The sequence below is a fragment of the Schistocerca piceifrons genome, chromosome X, assembly GCF_021461385.2.
Source record: "Schistocerca piceifrons isolate TAMUIC-IGC-003096 chromosome X, iqSchPice1.1, whole genome shotgun sequence".
Taxonomy (NCBI): Eukaryota; Metazoa; Arthropoda; class Insecta; order Orthoptera; family Acrididae; genus Schistocerca; species Schistocerca piceifrons.
Window position 1 is genome coordinate 451,567,651 of NC_060149.1, and position 20,488 is coordinate 451,588,138.

General features: G+C 42.8%; 1 protein-coding gene across 1 annotated transcript in view; it reads left to right on the forward strand.

Moving 5' to 3' along the window:
• LOC124722415 overlaps positions 1-11,538 on the forward strand; it is a 397,391-nt gene extending 385,853 nt beyond the window's left edge. The window contains exon 9 of the mRNA XM_047247581.1: positions 11,357-11,538. Within this exon, the coding sequence (XP_047103537.1) occupies positions 11,357-11,538 (182 nt within the window). The remainder of the gene's footprint in view (positions 1-11,356) is intronic.
• The last annotated feature ends 8,950 nt before the right edge of the window (positions 11,539-20,488 follow it).

A 20,488-nucleotide genomic window follows, 5' to 3' on the forward strand; every position in this document is an offset into this window, starting at 1 on the left:
CTGAAGTTAGCCAATCATGTTGTTGCTTACGCAAATTCAAGCGGCACGCTAAATACAATTAGTGTCAGTTCTTCACGGAGAGTGGATGATAGCACACGAGACTGCTCAACCTTTGACTTGGATTCGATTCTTACTGCTGCCCTATGTCCAATCTTTGAGTCTTTCTCTTGTTCGGTTCTAGGAAACCAAACGAAAAACACGTTTGGTGACACCAACTCTGGTGGGGCGGTTGAATTTGAGCGCTCAACGGCCCGATTGCCTAACTTAAATGCTGATCAACCTGGAAACGTAGCAACTCATCGAATTTTTTTCTTAACAATTATTTCTGAGCACAACGTTTCCTGCAGCACCCTTACAAGCTTTTCAGACTGTTTCTGACCACCCTGTGTATTTAACTCCCCTGCACTTCTCTAGCTGTATGCGAAAGATAATCTCAGTAATTACTGCAGGGATTGTGGTATGGTTATCACTGACACATGGACAGTTTCACGAGGAAGGTTTGTGTGTGTAGTTTACAGATATTTTGTTCAAACTGGCTGACCTGCAACGAATGGCAATCTCTCGCCGAGTTTTTGTGTTCGTTTGTAAAGTCGAATCTCAGAAACTGCTACAGGAATTTTGATACGGATTTCATCAGTCGATATCGCTACGCCAGACAAGTCTTCCGCCGTAGATACTCGTGCGGGGCCGAGGAGGGCCGCTAGTTTATTCAGAAACTAATATTGTGGAGAAAACTATATATATATAAAATCATGCAAATATATATTGCATGGTGGAAGGCATATCGTATCAATATTATCGATTTTGTGTCCTATTCAAATGACTATCAATAAGCTGAACACACCCTCTAAATTTATCCAACAGGGTTTCGCGAGGACTAAGTCGTCTTTTTTCCAGAGATTCTCATTTTAAGTCCCCATACAGTAGTGTTACACTTTCAGCCAGTTACGATTCTAGCAGCCCGTCTCTGACCTAATACACTGTCTATGGTCATAACTCCACTTGCATACAAAACCTGGTATAGTATTTTATGATTGATCGCACTACGGTTTTGCATGCAATTTTCTTTACAGGTGCACTGTACTTTCTTTGAACTCTTCTTACAAATCAGAGCTCTCCATTTGCTTTTCCTGATACTGATTTTATGTGATCATTCCATTTCTTATCGTTTGTTAAGGCCCTCCACTATCGTGACAGCTGACTTGTGGTTCAAGTACTGAGGCTCGTCTGTCACAAATGGTCGTTGTAGTTTACATGTCGGTGCCATATTGCGTCTATTGTGTTTGCCGTTTGCAATGTATTTTGGTACCATCAACGTGGAAGGGAGCTAATGAGGATCGGTCCTTCATGTAAAAAGTCTCAGAATACTACAGAAAATTATGGACTATCAATGATAATAGATATGAAACTTCCAGGCAGATTAAAACTGTATGCTGGATTGAGACTGGAACTCAAGACCTTCGCTTTTCGCGGACAAGTGGTCTACCCACTGAGCCACCCAAGCATGACTGCCAACCCGTCCTCACAGCTTTACTACCGCCAGTAGCTCGTCTCCTACTTTCCTTTCTTCACAGAAGATCTCCTGCGAAACTTGCGGCACTAGCACTCTTGGAGTGGAGTATATTGCGGAAACATGACTTAGCCACAACCTGGGGGATGTTTCCTGAGTGAAATTTTGCCTCTGCAGTTGAGTTGGTAGTAAATTAGTACAAAATTAAAACGTCGTGCTTAATGCTAAAGTTTTATTACGTGAAGAGCGAAAATGTAATAGCCCTCCGAGAAACATTTTCTTAAAGTTTTGGAATTACGATGGCGTGCTGATAAATAATACCTCCAAATTTTTTGTGTGAAAACTTTTAAGGTTTTTAAAATAACACGAAAGTTATCAACATTCTAGATCTTTATTCTTCGTGGCTACATATTTATCTCTCACCATCCTGGTGACGAACACATTTTTCCCAACGAGAGACCAGTTTGTTGATACCCTCACTGTAGAATGTTTGACCCTGTTCACGGAGCCAAAGCCTCACCTCTGATTGCACCGCTTCATCACTGTCAAAGTGAAGCCCTCAGAGGCGTTCTTCATGTTTTGGGAAAAGATGAAAATCGGATGGATCCAAGTCGGGACTGTATAGAGGATGATCTATGACAGTGAACACTTGGCGTCGGCTTGTTGCAATGTCACAGCACTCGTGTGTGATCTCTCAATCTCATGCTGAAGCAGAGGGTGCTCCATGTGCGGACGAACTTTTTGAATTCGAAACTCAGTTACAACATGATTTGTTCCGCACACTATCGTAATTACGTCACACACCGCCTTGTAAGACGTTATAGTTTGGAGCCCTATAGCGGCAAATGACTGCAAATTTGTAGACAAGAAGAATGAAGGTGTAAAACGTTAGTAACGTTTGTTTTATTTAAAAAGTTTTGAGAATATTCACATAAAAAGTTCAGAGGTATTACTTTTGAGCACACCCTCGCATGTGTAAAGTTTGTTGGAATTCGATAATGCTCTAATTTTCAGGTACTGGACAAGTATAGCGTGGGTAATTTACGTGCCGTGAATTACACTGCCTCAAGACATACACGGTATCTAACGGTAATACTTATCTTATTGTGTTAAATCTTTAACAATAGATCATTGCTTTTAGTGAGTAGATTATGACAAAGTTTTAAAATTTTCAATAAAATTATTGCAAACCAAATTTATACTGCACTGAAACCTGTTAAATAGAGAACTTGCAACTGGAACAGTGCACCGCACTATCCGTTATGTAATACAGATTGCTTATACTGGCTAAGAAAAGAAACGAAAAGTGGAAGAATAGGGTTCAACATCCCGTCGACATCGATGTCATTAGAGACAGAGTGGAACACACGATCTGAATGTTTCAAGGATGGGGAAGGAAATCGGCTGGGGTGTGCCTTTTCACAGGAACCATCCCGGCATTTGCCTGGAGTTGAGTTGTAGAACTACCTCAGGCTACCGTAGACTGTCGTAAATAAACGAAGACTACGGTAGCTTTCTCAAAAGCCTTTGTTCAGTTTATATTCTACTCGCGTTACCTGTACGTTAGGTGTGTTACGTATCGGGCGTTACCTCATTTCGATAGCTTTGGCTGCGTATGCGTTAAGGGTAGTTGGAACGCCCTATCTCGACAATGTTAAATTTAGTGATTTGGCTTCCCTGTATTTCAGGAACCACTGTAGACATTGACATGAAACTTTTACAGGACATTAAACTGTATGTTATGAGTCTACTGAACTAAAATAATTGCATTTCAACCTCTGCTTTCGAAAATATAGTTTTTTAATTACACGGTTAAAATTGGGTTTACTATTTTGTACGTTATCCTATATAATTTTAATTATACATAACGTTATGTTCTTCTTTTAGTTCAGTAGACCTAGGATATGTATGTTATTACTACCTGAAAATTTGAATACTCTACTCGAAGTGATTTCTGAGATTCACAGAAAAATGCAGCTGAAAATGTAAATTTTCAGAAACGGCTTCTAAAATTTCAAAAGCCTGTAACTCACTTAATATATGCTTAATTTTTTTTTTTTTATTTTTATTCACTCAGAAACACCCTGCACCATACTCGATCTTTTTCCAAGTTTTTTCTTCTTTTCTTCTTTCTCGACTCCTTACTGGCCAACTGTGCTGCATACTCTGCTTTATCAATGCGAACCTTGTCCATCCGTTAACATCTCTGATGCAGTTTGCTCCAGGATTAATTCCCATATGCTGTAGCATTTTCACCCTACCAATATTGCCATCATCAAAAACAATAACAACATCACTGACCCCCCACTTTAGTGTCTTCATTCCAACAAAAACATGTTTTGGTAAGTGAGTCCATATAGGATTATTCAGCGACTCATTGGGATTTTGAGTCTGACCATTTGAGTCTTCTTCATTAATTTAGGGTTTGCCAGGACCCTTTAAATAGGTTTATGATATCCATGACTGTTGCTGTGATGGGATGTTTATAGCTGTATGAACTGTTTGAGTACTGGGCATTGCGGTAATTGCACCATGAATGAAGTCTAGGAGGGCAAAGGTGGTGTACTGGTTTTTCATCAGTTGACAGTTTGTGGAAGAAGGTAGCCCATATTGCCTGCTTCATTTTCAACAAATTCTCAGTATCATTTCTAATGGCCATCCCATAATACTGCAATAGTTCATCAATCATTTCGTCTGTCAGCCTGCCTCTTATTGTTTTACCGTCATAAAGTTTCTTGTCTCTCAAACATTGTTTCAAATTCTTCAACCTGGTGCCCATCCTCTTCTGGACAAGACCCAACACATATATAATTTTATTCGGAAAATTGCAAATTTTATGAGATAAATATACGAAAATGTGAAAAAAATTGCCATTCTAACTCACCTTAAATGTATTACTAGATTCCCCTGGAAACGATAAGGAGTAAACTGTCTAGAAACTGAGTGATGATATTTAATTGGCGGCGTATTGCAGGGAACATTTTTGCTTTACATGGTTATCCTCCAGACTTTTACTTAGAAGTAAACAATATTTATATGAAAATTGAAGTTGTCAATGTTTAGTACAAGTTTTAGTCGAAAATTGTTGATTTGTAACGTCGTAACTGCCGTCTGCTTCGTATATGCTGTCCAGCAAGCTACGTTAATTTAAGTATTAACTATATTTTTCTTACTTTTCACTTCTTCTTCCGTGTTTGTTTTTAGGAAGCTTTAATTTTCGAGTACTAGTAATAGTGTTCCATAGATTTCGTGTTCGTTTTGAATACAGTCAGAGAGAGTCCCTTTAGTCAGCTGTAGTGCCAGTAGTGCTATCGTTTGTTTTGAATACAGTCGAGAGACAGGTAATGCTTATTTTCATTGTTTTCAACATGAAGTGTCTAGTAACCACAGTTTAGTCAGCTATCAGCCGCCTTTAGTGAATTGGCACTCTAGTTAACTGTTGATTAACTCTCTACAGTAAATTCATTTCTTAGGATGGATAGGATGTGTGACTGCTGTGTACGGACGCAGGAGGAGCTGGCCACTGTTCGCGAACAGCTGAACGTGTTGATGGCCGCGGTCAGCCGTCTTCAGGCTGCTGCCTCGGAGTGTAGCGGCAGTGGGGAGTCTGGTGCGTCGCATGGTACACCCCAGGTGTTACTTGCTTCGCCCACAGTCCCTGCTATAAAGACATCTTCGCGCGTACCGGGCGCGGTTGGGCCACCCTCTCCACAAGGGGAGTGGCGGGTTCAGCGGCGTTCGCGTCGCACGAGGCGGAGGGTCAATGTGGAGGCTGGCCGAGTGGCATCGCCCGCTCACCCTGTGAGTGGACATGTGACCGCTCCTTCAGCAAGGTCCGAGCAGGCACACGGGGGGAGGGGTTTATTAGTGATTCGAAGTTCCAACGTTAGGCCGGTGATGGAGCCCCTTAGGGAAATAGCGGAAAGATCGGGGAAGAAGACCAGTGTTCACTGTGTCTGCTTGCTGGGGAGATGTGGAGGAGGCCCTGCCGGCAGCGATAGAGAGCACTGGGTGCACCCGACTGCAAATTGTTGCTAATGTCGGCACCAATGACTCCTGCCGTCTGGTTTCAGAGGTCATCCTCAGTTCCTACAGGCGGTTGGCGGAGTTGGTGTAGGCGGAAAGCCTCGCTCGAGGGATGGAATCTGAGCTAACTATTTGCAGTATCGTTCCCAGAACCGATCGAAGTCCTCTGGTTTGGAGCCGAGTGGAAGGCTTAAACCATAGGCTCAGACGATTCTGTGGAAATCTGGGGTGCAAATTTCTCGACCTCCGCTATTGGGTGGAGAAATGTAGGGTCCCCCTGAATAGGTCCGGCGTGCACTACACGCAGGAAGCGGCTACAAGTGTAGCGGGTTACGTGTGGAGTGCAGGTGTGGGTTTTTTAGGTTAGAGAATTCCCTCCCTAGGCCCGACAAGACGCCTCCTGAGACGCGACAAGGTAGTACTAGGCAAAACGCAACAGGGAATAACAAAATTAATGTGCTAATAATAAACTGCAGGAGCATCTATAGAAAGGTCCCAGAACTGCTCTCATTAATAAACGGTCACAACGCCCACATAGTACTAGGGACAGAAAGTTGGCTGAAACCAGATATAAACAGTAATGAAATTCTAAACTCAGATTGGAATGTATACCGCAGAGACAAGGTGGACAGTGAAGGGGGAGCCGTGTTTATAAAGATAAGAAGTGCAATAGTATCGAAGGAAATTGACGGAGATCCGAAACGTGAAATAATTTGGGTGAAGGTCTCTATTAAAGCAGGCTCAAACATGGTAACTCGATGTCTCTATGGGCCCCCTGGCTCAGCAGCTGTTGTGGCAGAGCACCTGGAGGAAAATTTTGAAGATATTTCGAGTAGATTTCCCGACCATGTTATAGTTCTGGGTGGAGATTTTAATTTGCCGGATATAGACTCGGAGACTGAAACGTTTATAACGGGAGGCCGGGACAAAGAATCCAGTGAAATCTTTTTGAGTGCAGTACCTGAAAAGTACCTTGGGCACTTAAACAAAGAACCGACTCGTGGCGATAACATATTAGGCCTTCTGATGACAAACAGACCCGAACTATTTGAAACATTTAACGCAGAACAGGGAATTAGCCATCATAAAGCGGTTACTGCACCGATGATTTCAGCCGTAAATAGAAATATTAAAAAAGGTAGGAAAATTTTTCTGTTTAGCAAAAGTGACAAAAAGCTGATTTAAGAGTACTTGACAGCTCAACACAAAAGTTTTGTCTCAAGTACAGATGGTGTTTAGGATCAGTGGACAAAGTTCAAAACCATCGTACAATATGCGTTGGATGAATATGTGCCAAGCCAGATCGTAAGAGATGGAAAAGAGCCACCGTGGTACAACAACCGATTTAGAAAACTGCTGCGGAAGCAAAGGGAACTTCACAGCAAACATAAACATAGCCAAAGCCTTGCGGACAAACAGATATTACACGAAGCGAAATGTAATGTAAGGAGGGCTATGCGAGAGGCGTTCAATGAATTCGAAAGTAAAGTTCTATGTACTAACTTGGCAGAAAATCCTAAGAAATTTTGGTCTTATGTCAAAGTGGTAGGTGGACAAAACAAAATGTCCAGACACTCTGTGACTCAAATGATTCTGAAACAGAGGATGACAGACTAAAGGCCGAAATACTAAATGTCTTTTTCCTAAGCTGTTTCACAGAGGAAGACTGCACTGTAGTTCCTTCTCTAGATTGTCGCACAGATGGCAAAATGGTAGATATCGAAATGGACGACAGAGGGATAGAGAAACAATTAAAATTGCTCAAAAGAGGAAAGGCCGCTGGACTTGATGGGATACCAGTCCGATTTTATGCAGAGTACGCGAAGGAACTTGCGCCCCTTCTTGCAGCGGTGTACCGTAGGTCTCTAGAAGAACGTAGCGATCCAAAGGATTGGAAAAGGGCACAGGTCATCCCCGTTTTTAAGAAGGGACGTCGAACAGATGTGCAGAACTATAGACCTATATCTCTAACTTCGATCAGTTGTAGAATTCTGGAACACGTATTATGTTCGAGTATAATGACTTTTCTGGAGAGGATCGTGTGAAACCTAGCTCGCGCTATTCGTCCACGAGACTCAGAGGGCCATTGATACGGTTCAAATGGCTCTGAGCACTATGCGACTTAACTTCTGAGGTCATCAGTCGCCTATAACTTAGAACTAATTAAACCTAACTAACCTAAGGACATCACACACATCCATGCCCGAGGCAGGATTCGAACCCGCGACCGTAGCGGTCGCTCGGCTCCAGACTGTAGCGCCCAGAACCGCACGGCCACTCCGGCCGGCCATTGACACGGGTTCCCAGGTAGATAGGTAGATGCCGTGTTTCTTGACTTCCGCAAGGCGTTCGATACAGTTCCCCACAGTCGTCTAATGAACAAAGTAAGTGCATGTGGACTGTCAGACCACTTGTGTGATTCGATTGAAGAGTTCCTAGATAACAGAACGCAGCATGTCATTCTGAATGGAGAGAAGTCTTCCGAAGTAAGAGCGATTTCAGGTGTGCCGCAGGGGAGTGTCGTAGGACCGTTGCTATTCGCATTATACACTCCTGGGAATTGAAATAAGAACACCGTGAATTCATTGTCCCAGGAAATGGAAACTTTATTGACACATTCCTGGGGTCAGATACATCACATGATCACACTGACAGAACCACAGGCACATAGATACGGGCAACAGAGCATGCACAATGTCGGCACTAGTACAGTGTATATCCACCTTTCGCAGCAATGCAGGCTGCTATTCTCCCATGGAGACGATCGTAGAGATGCTGGATGTAGTCCTGTGGAACGGCTTGCCATGCCATTTCCACCTGGCGCCTCAGTTGGACCAGCGTTCGCGCTGGACGTGCAGACCACGTGAGACGACGCTTCATCCAGTCCCAAACATGCCCAATGGGGGACAGATCCGGAGATCTTGCTGGCCAGGGTAGTTGACTTACACCTTCTAGAGCACGTTGGGTGGCACGGGATACATGCGGACGTGCATTGTCCTGTTGGAACAGCACGTTCCCTTGCCGGTCTAGGAATGGTAGAACGATGGGTTCGATGACGGTTTGGATGTACTGTGCACTATTCAGTGTCCCCTCGACGATCACCAGTGGTGTACGGCTAGTGTAGGAGATCGCTCCCCACACCATGATGCCGGGTGTTGGCCCTGTGTGCCTCGGTCGTATGCAGTCCTGATTGTGGCGCTCACCTGCACGGCGCCAAACACGCATACGACCATCATTGGCACCAAGGCAGAAGCGACTCTCATCGCTGAAGACGACACGTCTCCATTCGTCCCTCCATTCACGCCTGTCGCGACACCACTGGAGGCGGGCTGCACGATGTTGGGGCGTGAGCGGAAGACGGCCTAACGGTGTGCGGGACCGTAGCCCAGCTTCATGGAGACGGTTGCGAATGGTCCTCGCCGATACCCCAGGAGCAACAGTGTCCCTAATTTGCTGGGAAGTGGCGGTGCGGTCCCCTACGGCACTGCGTAGGATCCTACGGTCTTGGCGTGCATCCGTGCGTCGCTGCGGTCCGGTCCCAGGTCGACGGGCACGTGCACCTTCCGCCGACCACTGGCGACAACATCGATGTACTGTGGAGACCTCACGCCCCACGTGTTGAGCAATTCGGCGGTACGTCCACCCGGCCTCCCGCATGCCCACTATACGCCCTCGCTCAAAGTCCGTCAACTGCACATACGGTTCACGTCCACGCTGTCGCGGCATGCCACCAGTGTTAAAGACTGCGATGGAGCTCCGTATGCCACGGCAAACTGGCTGACACTGACGGCGGCGGTGCACAAATGCTGCGCAGCTAGCGCCATTCGACGGCCAACACCGCGGCTCCTGGTGTGTCCGCTGTGCCGTGCGTGTGATCATTGCTTGTACAGCCCTCTCGCAGTGTCCGGAGCAAGTATGGTGGGTCTGACACACCGGTGTCAGTGTGTTCTTTTTTCCATTTCCAGGAGTGTATATAAATGACCTTGTGGATAACACTGGAAGTTCACTGAGGCTTTTTGCAGATGATGCTGTGGTATATCGAGAGGTTGTAACAGTGGAAAATTGTACTGAAATGCAGGAGGATCTGCAACGAATTGACGCATGGTGCAGGGAATGGCAATTGAATCTCAATGTACACAAGTGTAATGTGCTGCGAATACATAGGATGAAAGATCCTTTATCATTTAGCTACAATATAACAGGTCAGGAAATGGAAACAGTTAATTCCATAAATTATCTGGGAGTAGGCATTAGGAGTGACTTAATTCCATAAATTATCTGGTTCAAAATGGGTCAAATGGCTCTGAGCACTATGGGACTCAACTGCTGTGGTCATAAGTCCCCTAGAACTAAGAACTACTTAAACCTAACTAACCTAAGGACATCACACACAGCCATGCCCGAGGCAGGATTCGAACCTGCGACCGTAGCGGTCGTGCGGTTCCAGACTGTAGCGCCTTTAACCGCTCGGCCACTCTGGCCGGCAAATTATCTGGGAGTAGGCAATTGGAGTGATTTAAAATGGAATGATCATATAAAGTTGATCGTCGGTAAAGCAGATGTCAGGCTGAGATTCATTGGAAGAATCCTAAGGAAATGTAATCCGAAAACAAAGGAAGTAAGTAATAGTACCCTTGTTCGCCCACTGCTTGAATAGTGCTCACCAGCGTGGGATCCGTACCAGATGGGGTGATAGAAGAGATAGAGAAGATCCAATGGAGAGCAGCGAGCTTCGTTACAGGATCATTTGGTAATCGCGAAAGCGTTACGGAGATGATAGATAAACTCTAGTGGAAGACTTTGCAGGAGAGACGCTCAGTAGCTAGGTATGGGCTTTTGTTGAAATTTCGAGAACATACCTTCACCGAGGAGACAAGCAGTATATTGCTCCCTCCTACGTATATCTCGCGAAGAGACCATGAGGATAAAATCAGAGAGATTAGAGACCAAACAGAGGCATTCCGACAATCTTTCTTTCCCCGAACAGTACGAGACTGGAGTAGAAGGGAGAACCGATAGAGCTACTCAAAGTACCCTCCGCCACACATCTTTAGCTGGCTTGCGGAGCATGGATGTAGATGTAGCTGTAGATGTAGAAACAGTGGATTTTGTACCAATACAGATTTATCATGTAGCTCTAGAAAACGCAATTTGCTCAAAAGAAAAGAAAAAGGTAAAATTGAAACAAGCGCATAACAGAAACATATAAAACATCACCTCAATACTTCGTGGAGCTTATATAAATTGTGTTTCTGTTGTTCATGAACATGTTTCGCATTTATCAAGGATAACAGGAAACTTTTGCCATTGATCAACTAATTTTTCTCACTTATAAATTGCAGTTTGTATTTTGTAAGGATGTAATGTACGCAGTGGACTAACACTGAATGGTGTTCGGTTATTTTCTCTCTCACACACTCACTTAGGTTTCTTTGCCTAGCAACGCTACCAATACTGCCGGAAATCCTACCATTTCCTACGTCGTTTATGTAATGTACCAAAACTACCGAACCGTAGTTTTAGTAGAGCACAGCTCTAAGCCCGGAACGATGTAGGGAAATAACGGGAAACCCATATCTAAATAGACGAACGAGGATTTGAACTATCGTCTCCTCCAATGTGAGTCCAGTGTGCTAGCCACTGCGCCACCACGTTCTGTTCCTGTTAAATACCCGCTAATTTTTATTCAGTCTATGTCGTCTCAAAAAACTCTGAAAGCGGAATGTACCTGGGGTTCAGCTACGCTTGCGACTGGCAGCGCGCTTTGAGCTGGCGGAGCTGCGGGAGAGAAGCGAGCTGTGGCTGTGTGTGTTTGCGCAGGCGGGTCGGCGGCGCGCCGGCGGCTGACGCACTCGGCGCTGTTCTCGCAGTCTGCGGCCGAGGCGCCGCAGCTGTACGGCCCCGCACTGGGCGACTTCCGCGACAAGCTGGCACTCCGGCGCCGCGACTGGTCCAGCAAGAAGCTCGAGCAGGCGCACATGGCGCACTGGGCCAACAAGTAGCCGCAGCATCACTCGGCCCTTTTGTAAACAGCTTTCTCAATAAATTATTTCACAGTAAATGCGTATTGTGTGGTTATGTGACGAATTGTCAAGGAGTATTAATCACCACCTAACAAAAAATTAACCTGCAACCGTGAAACTTGATGATGATGTGAGTCCTTCTCCACATTTTCACCCTTCAATACGACACATTTTTTCCAATGACTAATGACTTCACTGAAATCTTGGTTGTAGAAGTCTGCGTTTCGGCTATTCAGTAAACTGTTCGTGATTTCAAAATACAATTTAAGTTGTGTTAATTTTTATTACTAACGTTTCTTACACAGCGCGGTTTCGGGGCCACAGTCTCATCTTCAGGTGCCACTCACTGTAAACTGAAATGAAGTCAGTTGTCTAAACACTAAGAATCATTAAAAAAAGCTACCATTACTAAAAACAAAGAGGTCCAAAAATATCAATCTTAAACGTATCACACAACAGCCCTAAATGTACACATCTACGGTAAATTAACAGGTAGTGCGTCTATCCTACATGGTTCATTAGAGGGCGCACGGAAAAGGGTCCGCGCTGTAACCACCTTTCAGATGTATCCGACGTAGCCCCACCATGAGTTGTAAGCATCGGCGAGGGCCAGAAGTCTAAGTAAACTCAAATAAAACAGGATTAAAAACTAGCCAAAAGCTGAGGAGAAAGGCTAAAAGCTGTACTACTACGCTTACGAAAGACCCAACCGATGCCAAGTTTGTACAGCGGTGTCACTGAACGCCGCTAACTGACGTAACTGTAAAGGAAGAAAACTCTATCCAAAAATCCAAAATTAAGTAATGAAGTGTCAAACATTGACGTAACCACGCACATCTGGCACACACCAGTTACTCGCAGAGAGTTCCGATGTGTCCCGACTATCAACAGAACGAAGACTGAATAATGTGACTACGAGTTGCACTCAAGTAAACACAGTGCAAGGAGCGCACAACACGAGCCAAATAAAAACCAAAATAAAGGAGATGGTGAAAAAACAGTAATCCATCGAAGGTGACAGAACCTATGCAAGAGATGCGTACTCAATAAAGAACATAGTCGACAAAATTGAAGGTAACCAAAAAGTAAATGAAACCTAAGGTAAACAACTAAAATCAACGAATGCGGAAGTCTTCACAGAGCGAAGCTAATGGAAAATGAGCAGTATACGCAATACGGATAAGGAAATACAATAACCTAAGTTTAAACCAGTAAAATAACGAACACAAAATCTTTACAGATCAAACTGTTGTGAAATCGGTTTTCTGTGCAAGACGCATAAGGAAATTAAATATATCACTACAAAAATAGCAGCACAGGAGCATTGTGACAAAACTTCAGTGATAAAAATTAATACAATTGTAGCGGTATTTTCAATCATCAACAATTTACAAAACACTTGTAGCTGTTCCACTATCAAAAATTTATTCAGTAAACTTTCCAACTGGAAAATCGTCTCGTCATCGTTCTACAAGTACTACCACTCAACGGTTTTCTTACTCGATGAAGGAGGAAGAAGTTATTCGGTGTAATGTTAGGAGAATACTGCATGGGAAGTAAAATTTGATAGGCCAAAGAAGCAGCAAATGTGTCTGTGCCCTGTGCAGAATGTGCTGTGGCATTGTCGCGGAGCAAAGGCAACCGCCTTCACAACTTCCTGCGTCGCTTCGCCTTCACAGCCTCCATTAATCTCGTAAGGAGATAGGGGTAGCGAGCTCCAGTGATGGTTTGTCATTTACGAACATAATTTGTTAGCAACACACCGTGACATATCCAAAATTTACTCATCATTGCGCTGCCTTATGAGGGCTAGATGCTCGCCTGGTTCAGCTGTAGTGAATCCACAGCTTTCCACAGCTTGCTCTGATCCTTTGTCTCGGGTTCGTATTGATATGCCCGGCACTCGTCCATGGTGAAGTCGTGACTGGCAGGCGGAAGCTTTTTCTTCAAAAATTGCCAGAACAACGAAGAAGCATAAAGTCGATAGGATCTTCGGCCCACCGGAAAGACAACAACTCTTCTGGGATCAGTGAAAGGTAGGTATTTATGATATTACTTGTATCTGTGGTGGAAGTTAGATAGAAAAACAACACATATTGCGCAAGAACGGTGCATCGAACATCAGCGACACACCCACGTTCAACAGCCCAACAAATCTGCAATGGATGAATATCGTATTTCCGCTGACCATTCCATGTATTACGGGAAGGCCTAGGAACTTGCCACAGCTTCATCCTATTGACATTTAGTTCTCAAGCTCTTTGAGAAAAGACAATTAGCAGAGAAGCTGTTTAACCGACTGTTGTTCTGATTCTTCGCTCCTAGGTATTCCACCACATGCCATCCATTTTAGTAATCAACCACATAATTACTAACTGTGGATTTGTTGAATTGGCGCTTGCTGTGTTTCATTCTTAGACGTCCATTCTTAGACTTCTAACTGTGACTGGTGATGTTATGCCGTCTGCCTTATCTTTGATGCAGCGCATTTTACTCCAAAGTGAATCACTGTATCAAATGGTTTTAAGTCACGAGGGGAACGCACTTATTCGTCATCACCGAATTCTCCCAAAGTTGTGGTGTATGCAGGGCTTGACCTGAAGTGGAAGTGACAGTAGTGGGAGCTCCAAATGGCGAAGTATATACAAAAAATAGCATTTTTGTTACGGATAGGGCGCGTCATGAGCCATTTATGTCAGCGCAGTTTCCACGTAGCGGTTGGCGTAGCGGACAGAGCAGAGAACGGTAATCCGCAAATCCGCAGGGTCGTGTCATAATGCTGAAATAACTGAAAATAAACCGAAATGACGCTCAGTACACTTTCTCTCCTGATATATTCATAAAGAAATGAATAGGAAAGACAAAGGAAAATTTTGGATTGCAAATAAATTTCCAGGAAGGGATTCAAGAGCGTGCCGAGAACTTGGTACATAAAATTAAATACTTGTACATTTTAAAATGCTTGCTATTGCTGGGGTAACATTCGTCGTAAAAACAGGAGAAACTAATATTCTCGGTATCTTGAACACTTTAGAAACGGTGCATTTTTATAAATAATGGTCATTTTTAAAGCTTCTATGGAAAAACGTGATTTACATTTATAAAACAGTCTCTCTCACAGGGCAGTCTGAAAGCAAACCACCCGCAACGAAGTCCTTTACGCTTGAATTACAATCTAGTCTTAAGAAGTATTTTCAGTCTCAAATTTTCCTTTGCCTTTCATTTTCATCTCTTCTTTAAAAATATTAATAAACCATTTCGGTCCATTTGTAGTACAAGATATGATAGATCTGAAAATAAAAATACCTTGTCACATTGGGACTCCAACCCACAACCCTCGGATTACCGTTCTTCACACTTTCCGCTATGCCAACAGCTGCCTGCAACTTACGTCAACGTAAATCGCTAATACTTTGACCAACCCGCGCCAAACATGCTTTTTTTTCTGAACGCTTTGTCATCTGGAGCTCCCTCTTCCATCGCGTTTATTTGTGGTTAAGCCTTGCATATAAAACAAATCTGGACGAAATCGGTTACGGCGTGTAGGAGCGGCCACCTTGCCAGCCACAGATTGATGTTGAAGATACCAGCACGATTAACAGCCGACATATTGGAAAATGAAGCATTGCTTTCTCCGATGAAAACCCGAAAGATGATGGAATAATTTCAGCTTGTGTGAAGGCGGATAATAAGAACGATAACTGTGTCTAGGAACAAGAAATTAAATTGAATTTAGAGAAAATTTGTGTATATTTACAATAGATTTCACTGTCTTCATCGTCTATGGTGACTTCATCAAATTTGGAGAAGTTGTAAAGGTTATGAATCTCGAACACCTTAAACCGGAACGTACTGATGTCTCTCTTGCCTCATTTTCGTGGCAGTATACCCACGTTAACAGAAGTACGAAATAACGGTGTTTTATCTACACACCCTACTTTTACAGTTAATCTCCATCCCGTTCTATGGCCTTTCTCCTGAGCGAAACAAGGGCGTGTATGCCCTGTCGGTACCAACCCTTGTCCTGTTGGCGGAGCCAGTGCTTGACTGTGTGAATCACCTCCTCATCGTCCTCAAAACGTCTTCTACGAATGGCACCCTTTAATAGCCCAAACATCAGCTCGCTGCAACACGTCAGGTGTGACAGCCGTGGATGGTCTACCTGACCGCTGAAAATCGTGGGGTTCCGCCGAACCGTCTTCTGATGACCTCACCCTCCGTGCCCAGCTTCTGTCGACAGCAGATGCTCCATAGACTTTGCACAAGCGTTTGTGAATATACCCTTTCTCTGCGGTGAGAAATTCTTGTAACGTACCCCACCTTAAGTAAATTAGAATATTATGGTGTCACCGCCAATTCTGCGAAATGATTTGAGTCTTATCTATCTAATAGGAAACAAGGAAACAAAGGATGTTGCCGTTGCGAAATACCTATGTAGTAAGCAGTCAGTCTTCATCTGACTGGGAATTAATTACATGTGGTGTTTCTCAAGGTTACATCTTGAGTCCATTGCTTTTTCTTGTATACATACTTGACCTCTCATCTGTTACATTGCCAGATGCTATATTTGTTTTGTTTGCAGATGATACAAACATTGCAATAAGTAGCAAGTGAAGTACAGATTTAGAAATAGCTGCTAATCAAATTTTCACTGACATTAATAACTGGTTTAAATCTAATTCACTGTCATTAAACTTTGAGAAGACCCACTCTATGCAGTTCAGAACCTGTAAGAGATTTCCTTCCAGCATGTGTATAACATATGAAGACATGCAAATCGAAGAGGTTGACAGTGTTAAATTTCTTGGATTACAACTCGATATTAAATTCAGTTGGGAAGGGCATACCACAGAATTGCCTAAGAGCCTACACAAATCTGTATTTGCAGTGACAGAGATGTCAGATGTAGGAGATATAAATATAAAAACCTTGCATACTTTGCTTACTTTCATTCTATTATATCATATGGGATCATATTGTGGGGTAACTCATCAAACCGAGCAAAAGATTTTAGGGTGCAAAAGCGTGTGATAAGAATCATTTGTGATTCAAGAACATCATGTAGAAACCTGTTCAAGAAACTTTGTATTCTAACCACTGCTTCTCAATATACTTATTCCTTAATGAAATTTGACCCAAGTAATACATCTCTGCCGCGCAGAATTCACCGAGCGGTCTTAGGCGCTGCAGTCATGGCCTGTGCGGCTGGTCCCGGCGGAGGTTCGAGTCCTTCCTCGGGCATGGGTGTGCTTGTTTGTCCTTAGGATAATTTAGGTTAAGTAATGTGTAAGTTTAGGGACTGATAACCTTATCAGTTAACTCTCATAAGATGTTACACACATTTGAACATTTCACGGTACATCTCTATTTCCAACCAATAGTTCAATACATTGTATAAATACTAGTAATCAGAACAATCGTCGTAAAGACCTAAAATCACTTACCTTGGTCCAAAAAGGGGTCCATTATTCAGGAACACACATTTTCAATCAATTGCCAGCAACCATTAAAAACTTGGTTTCAGATAAAGCACCGTTTAAACAGAGTTTGAAAGACTTTTTGATAGGCTACTCCTTCTACTCCATAGATGAATATCTTAACAGTAACTGTTAAGCCAGCTTAAGTAAAAATGTCTGTTAGATTTCATTTGTGACAGCACTTGGTCACAACACTCAAGATTAGGCATTTTATGTATGATAAATTTATTAATAGTGTATAACAGTGTTTCATTCTGGCAGCGTGTTAATTCTGTAAATAATAGCTGTTCCATTTTACCACATTGTATTCACCTATTTCGAGAATCTCTTGGCAAATGATGAGGGTGGTAAGTATTATATTCAAATGTTTTACGTTTTTGTATTATACTTTCTGACGTGTTCCACACCCACGAAAATCATGTCATTTTTTGGGTCTATGGAACGAAAACTGAACCTAATCCAATCTACTCTAAAGACGCCATTTTGAAACTGTCCTGCAGCTACGCGATTTGTCGGAAGTGGTGGATACTTGGCGCGCTCTCTGTGGTGACTTCAAGTAATATACACGTAACGTTTCGCATTCGTAGCATTGTTTTCGGCTGAGAAAAAAGAAATGCGCTGCATTACTTTCACGGTAACCGTCGTAAGTAACATGTTCCCGGACAGTTTCTGTACGCTAAGTGCAGCTGCTTCGAGTGTCTACAGCGCGATTTTGTAAACGTTTCATGGCACCGCCTCTTTGTAGCCCTACTGACTGTTCCGAAATTCCCGTTACAAACTTCTAGGGCTTGAAGAGAAGAGTGAGTGCGTAGTATTTTGAATGGGAACCCGTGTCCGGAAACGTACCGTTTTCCTGCTACAGCCGTTTGAAAATATGTTTGCTAGTTACGTAGGTAGGTATGGTGGGTGGTGGTTATGTCGGATCGGCTGTTAACTTTTTGACCTGGTTTGAGAGTCATTCACGTGTCTGTGAGAGTTAGAGCAACATACGATATTGCAGTGCCTGTGCTATTCCGAATTACGATGCATACATCATGCATCATAATTCGGAATAACACATTTACTGCAATATCGTATTTATCCACCGACAAGGGGAAAGCGACTTTGAAGTAAAATGTCTTCTCTGAACGGGAATATACATAATTTATGTATAAGTATAGTTTGTAGACACATGCTTGACGACATACTGAAATTTGGGTCTGGCTGTTAGTCGTGCTAGGGTAGCCAAGTGGTAAGGCCATCGCTAGCAATAAGCGGGAAATCCGGGCTCGCGTCCCGGTCCAGCACAAATTTTCATTGTCGTCATTCCATAATACAGCTGACGGTTGTTTATATTCCCAGCTGTGAATACATTTCATGTATTAGAGCGACATGGTTGAATACACGTTTGTAAAACACTCCGACATGATCCTTCTCAAAGGTGAAGCTCCGGTAACGCTATACAAAACAACAAAAAACGTTTTTTAGGTACAGAGATAAAACATGGTGGACCTAACTAATATGGAGTTGCTCACTCTGAAAATGCAGTTTGATTTTCACCTCCAATTTTTTGTGCCTGTATCTAAAAACAGAGACTAGGGTGGTATACACTAAACTTATACAATACATAACATACTTAATGCCATAAAACTATGTTACTGTAGTGTCCGGAGACTAATGTACATTTTAACAAGAAAATTTGCAACATTTATTTGCTCGATGATGGTGTAGATGGTGGAGGGGTGAGTCTTTTCGATAACAACTTCCTTCTGTGGGATGTATATCCTTCACGCTTCAAAAACCAACAGTAGTGACTTAACATTGAAGGGTTCCATCTACCTTTATAGCGGCTTTCCATTCGCAAAATGTCCTGATGGAACATTTCTCCGTGTTCGTCACTAACCGCTCCCAAATTGGTAGGGAAGAAACCTGAACCTAAAGGAAGTGCATTTTTAGTGACATTGTGCATTCAACATTTTTATAGTTCTCCAAAAGAGTTTCCACTAATATGTCACTTTTTTCTGCTCTTGTATTCTCTAGGAAACCTTCAACGACATCCTTAAAAGAACATCAGGCTGCAAGTTCTAACTGATTTAATTTTTCTTCGAAGTTCTTATCATGCATTAACTTCCTAATTTGCGGCCTAATAAAAATACCCTCTTTTAAACTGTCGTCACTTAATTCAGAGAACACTTCACGTAGATACATGAAACCATTAACATTTGTGTCCATTCCCTTGAATAAATTCTTCATAAGGGCGAGCTTAATATGCAGTGGGGGAAGGAAAACATTCTGAGAATCCACCAAAGGTACATATTTCACATTTTTTCTCCCTGGAGACACTTTATCTTGTGGTGGCCGCTGTTTAACTGTATTATGTTTATCTGTTGCACGGCTGTCCCAAGGACAAAAAAAAAAAAACAGCAATACTTTGTGAAATCACTTTGGAGACCAGTTAGTAAACCAATCACCTTAAGATCACCATATATTTTCTTCCTTATACTTAATAAATTCAAGTATCTCTGACAAATTTACGTAGTTCTCTTTCATCGTCACAGAGTACGCTAGAGGTACAGGTGGAAACGTATTACCATTATACCATATTACAGCCTTCAGACTTGTCTTGGAAGCTTTAATAAACAAGCACCACTCAGCAATATCGTATGGTATTGTTTCGTTAATCTTACTACGTCACTACAAGCACAAACGTTGCCCACCATCCGGTAATATGTCGTCAGATATTTCTTTCGTTGCCTAAAGTGAGTAATTCTTGTTTCTTCATGAAGTAAGTCCCATTCCTTAAGACGTGATGATAAAATTTCTGCACGCTCCTTGGATAAGTATAATTCACGAGCTAGGTCATTGAAGTCTGCTTGTGTAATTAAATGTGGTATTTGTTCTGGAAAGTGTTCCTCTTCACTTGATTGACATTGTGCTTCCTCAGCGTTTGTTGATTCACGATCAGAATAAGGAACTTCCTTCCACACTAGTGGAGGAGTTGGAACTGGCAGGTTTTCACCGTGGGGAACAGGTCTAATTACTGAGGGTAGGTTAGGATGCTTAATATTCTTCTTATTCTTTGATGAAAAGCAAGTTACTTTAGTCAAACAGAAGTAGCAATCATCAACATGTTTATGAGGCACTCTCCAGATCATTGGTATGCCAAATGGTAAGTACTCTTTTTTTTTCCTTTCAGCCATTGTGTTAGTTTAGAATTGCACCTAGTGCAAGTTATATGAGGTGCTCAATCTCTATCCTAATCTCCCAGTTGGCATTTGAAGTATAAATGATAAACGTCTTCAGTAAATTAGAAATTGGTCGTCTTTGTTTCCTTGTTGTGAATTCACCATATATATAACAAAATGAGTGGGTATAGTTTGTACATCCACGACCTGGTTTCTTCATGTTGTATTTTAAATGCGTAAGGAACACTTTTCCGTCGAATGCACTTAGCCAGATCAATTCCTGAAAAA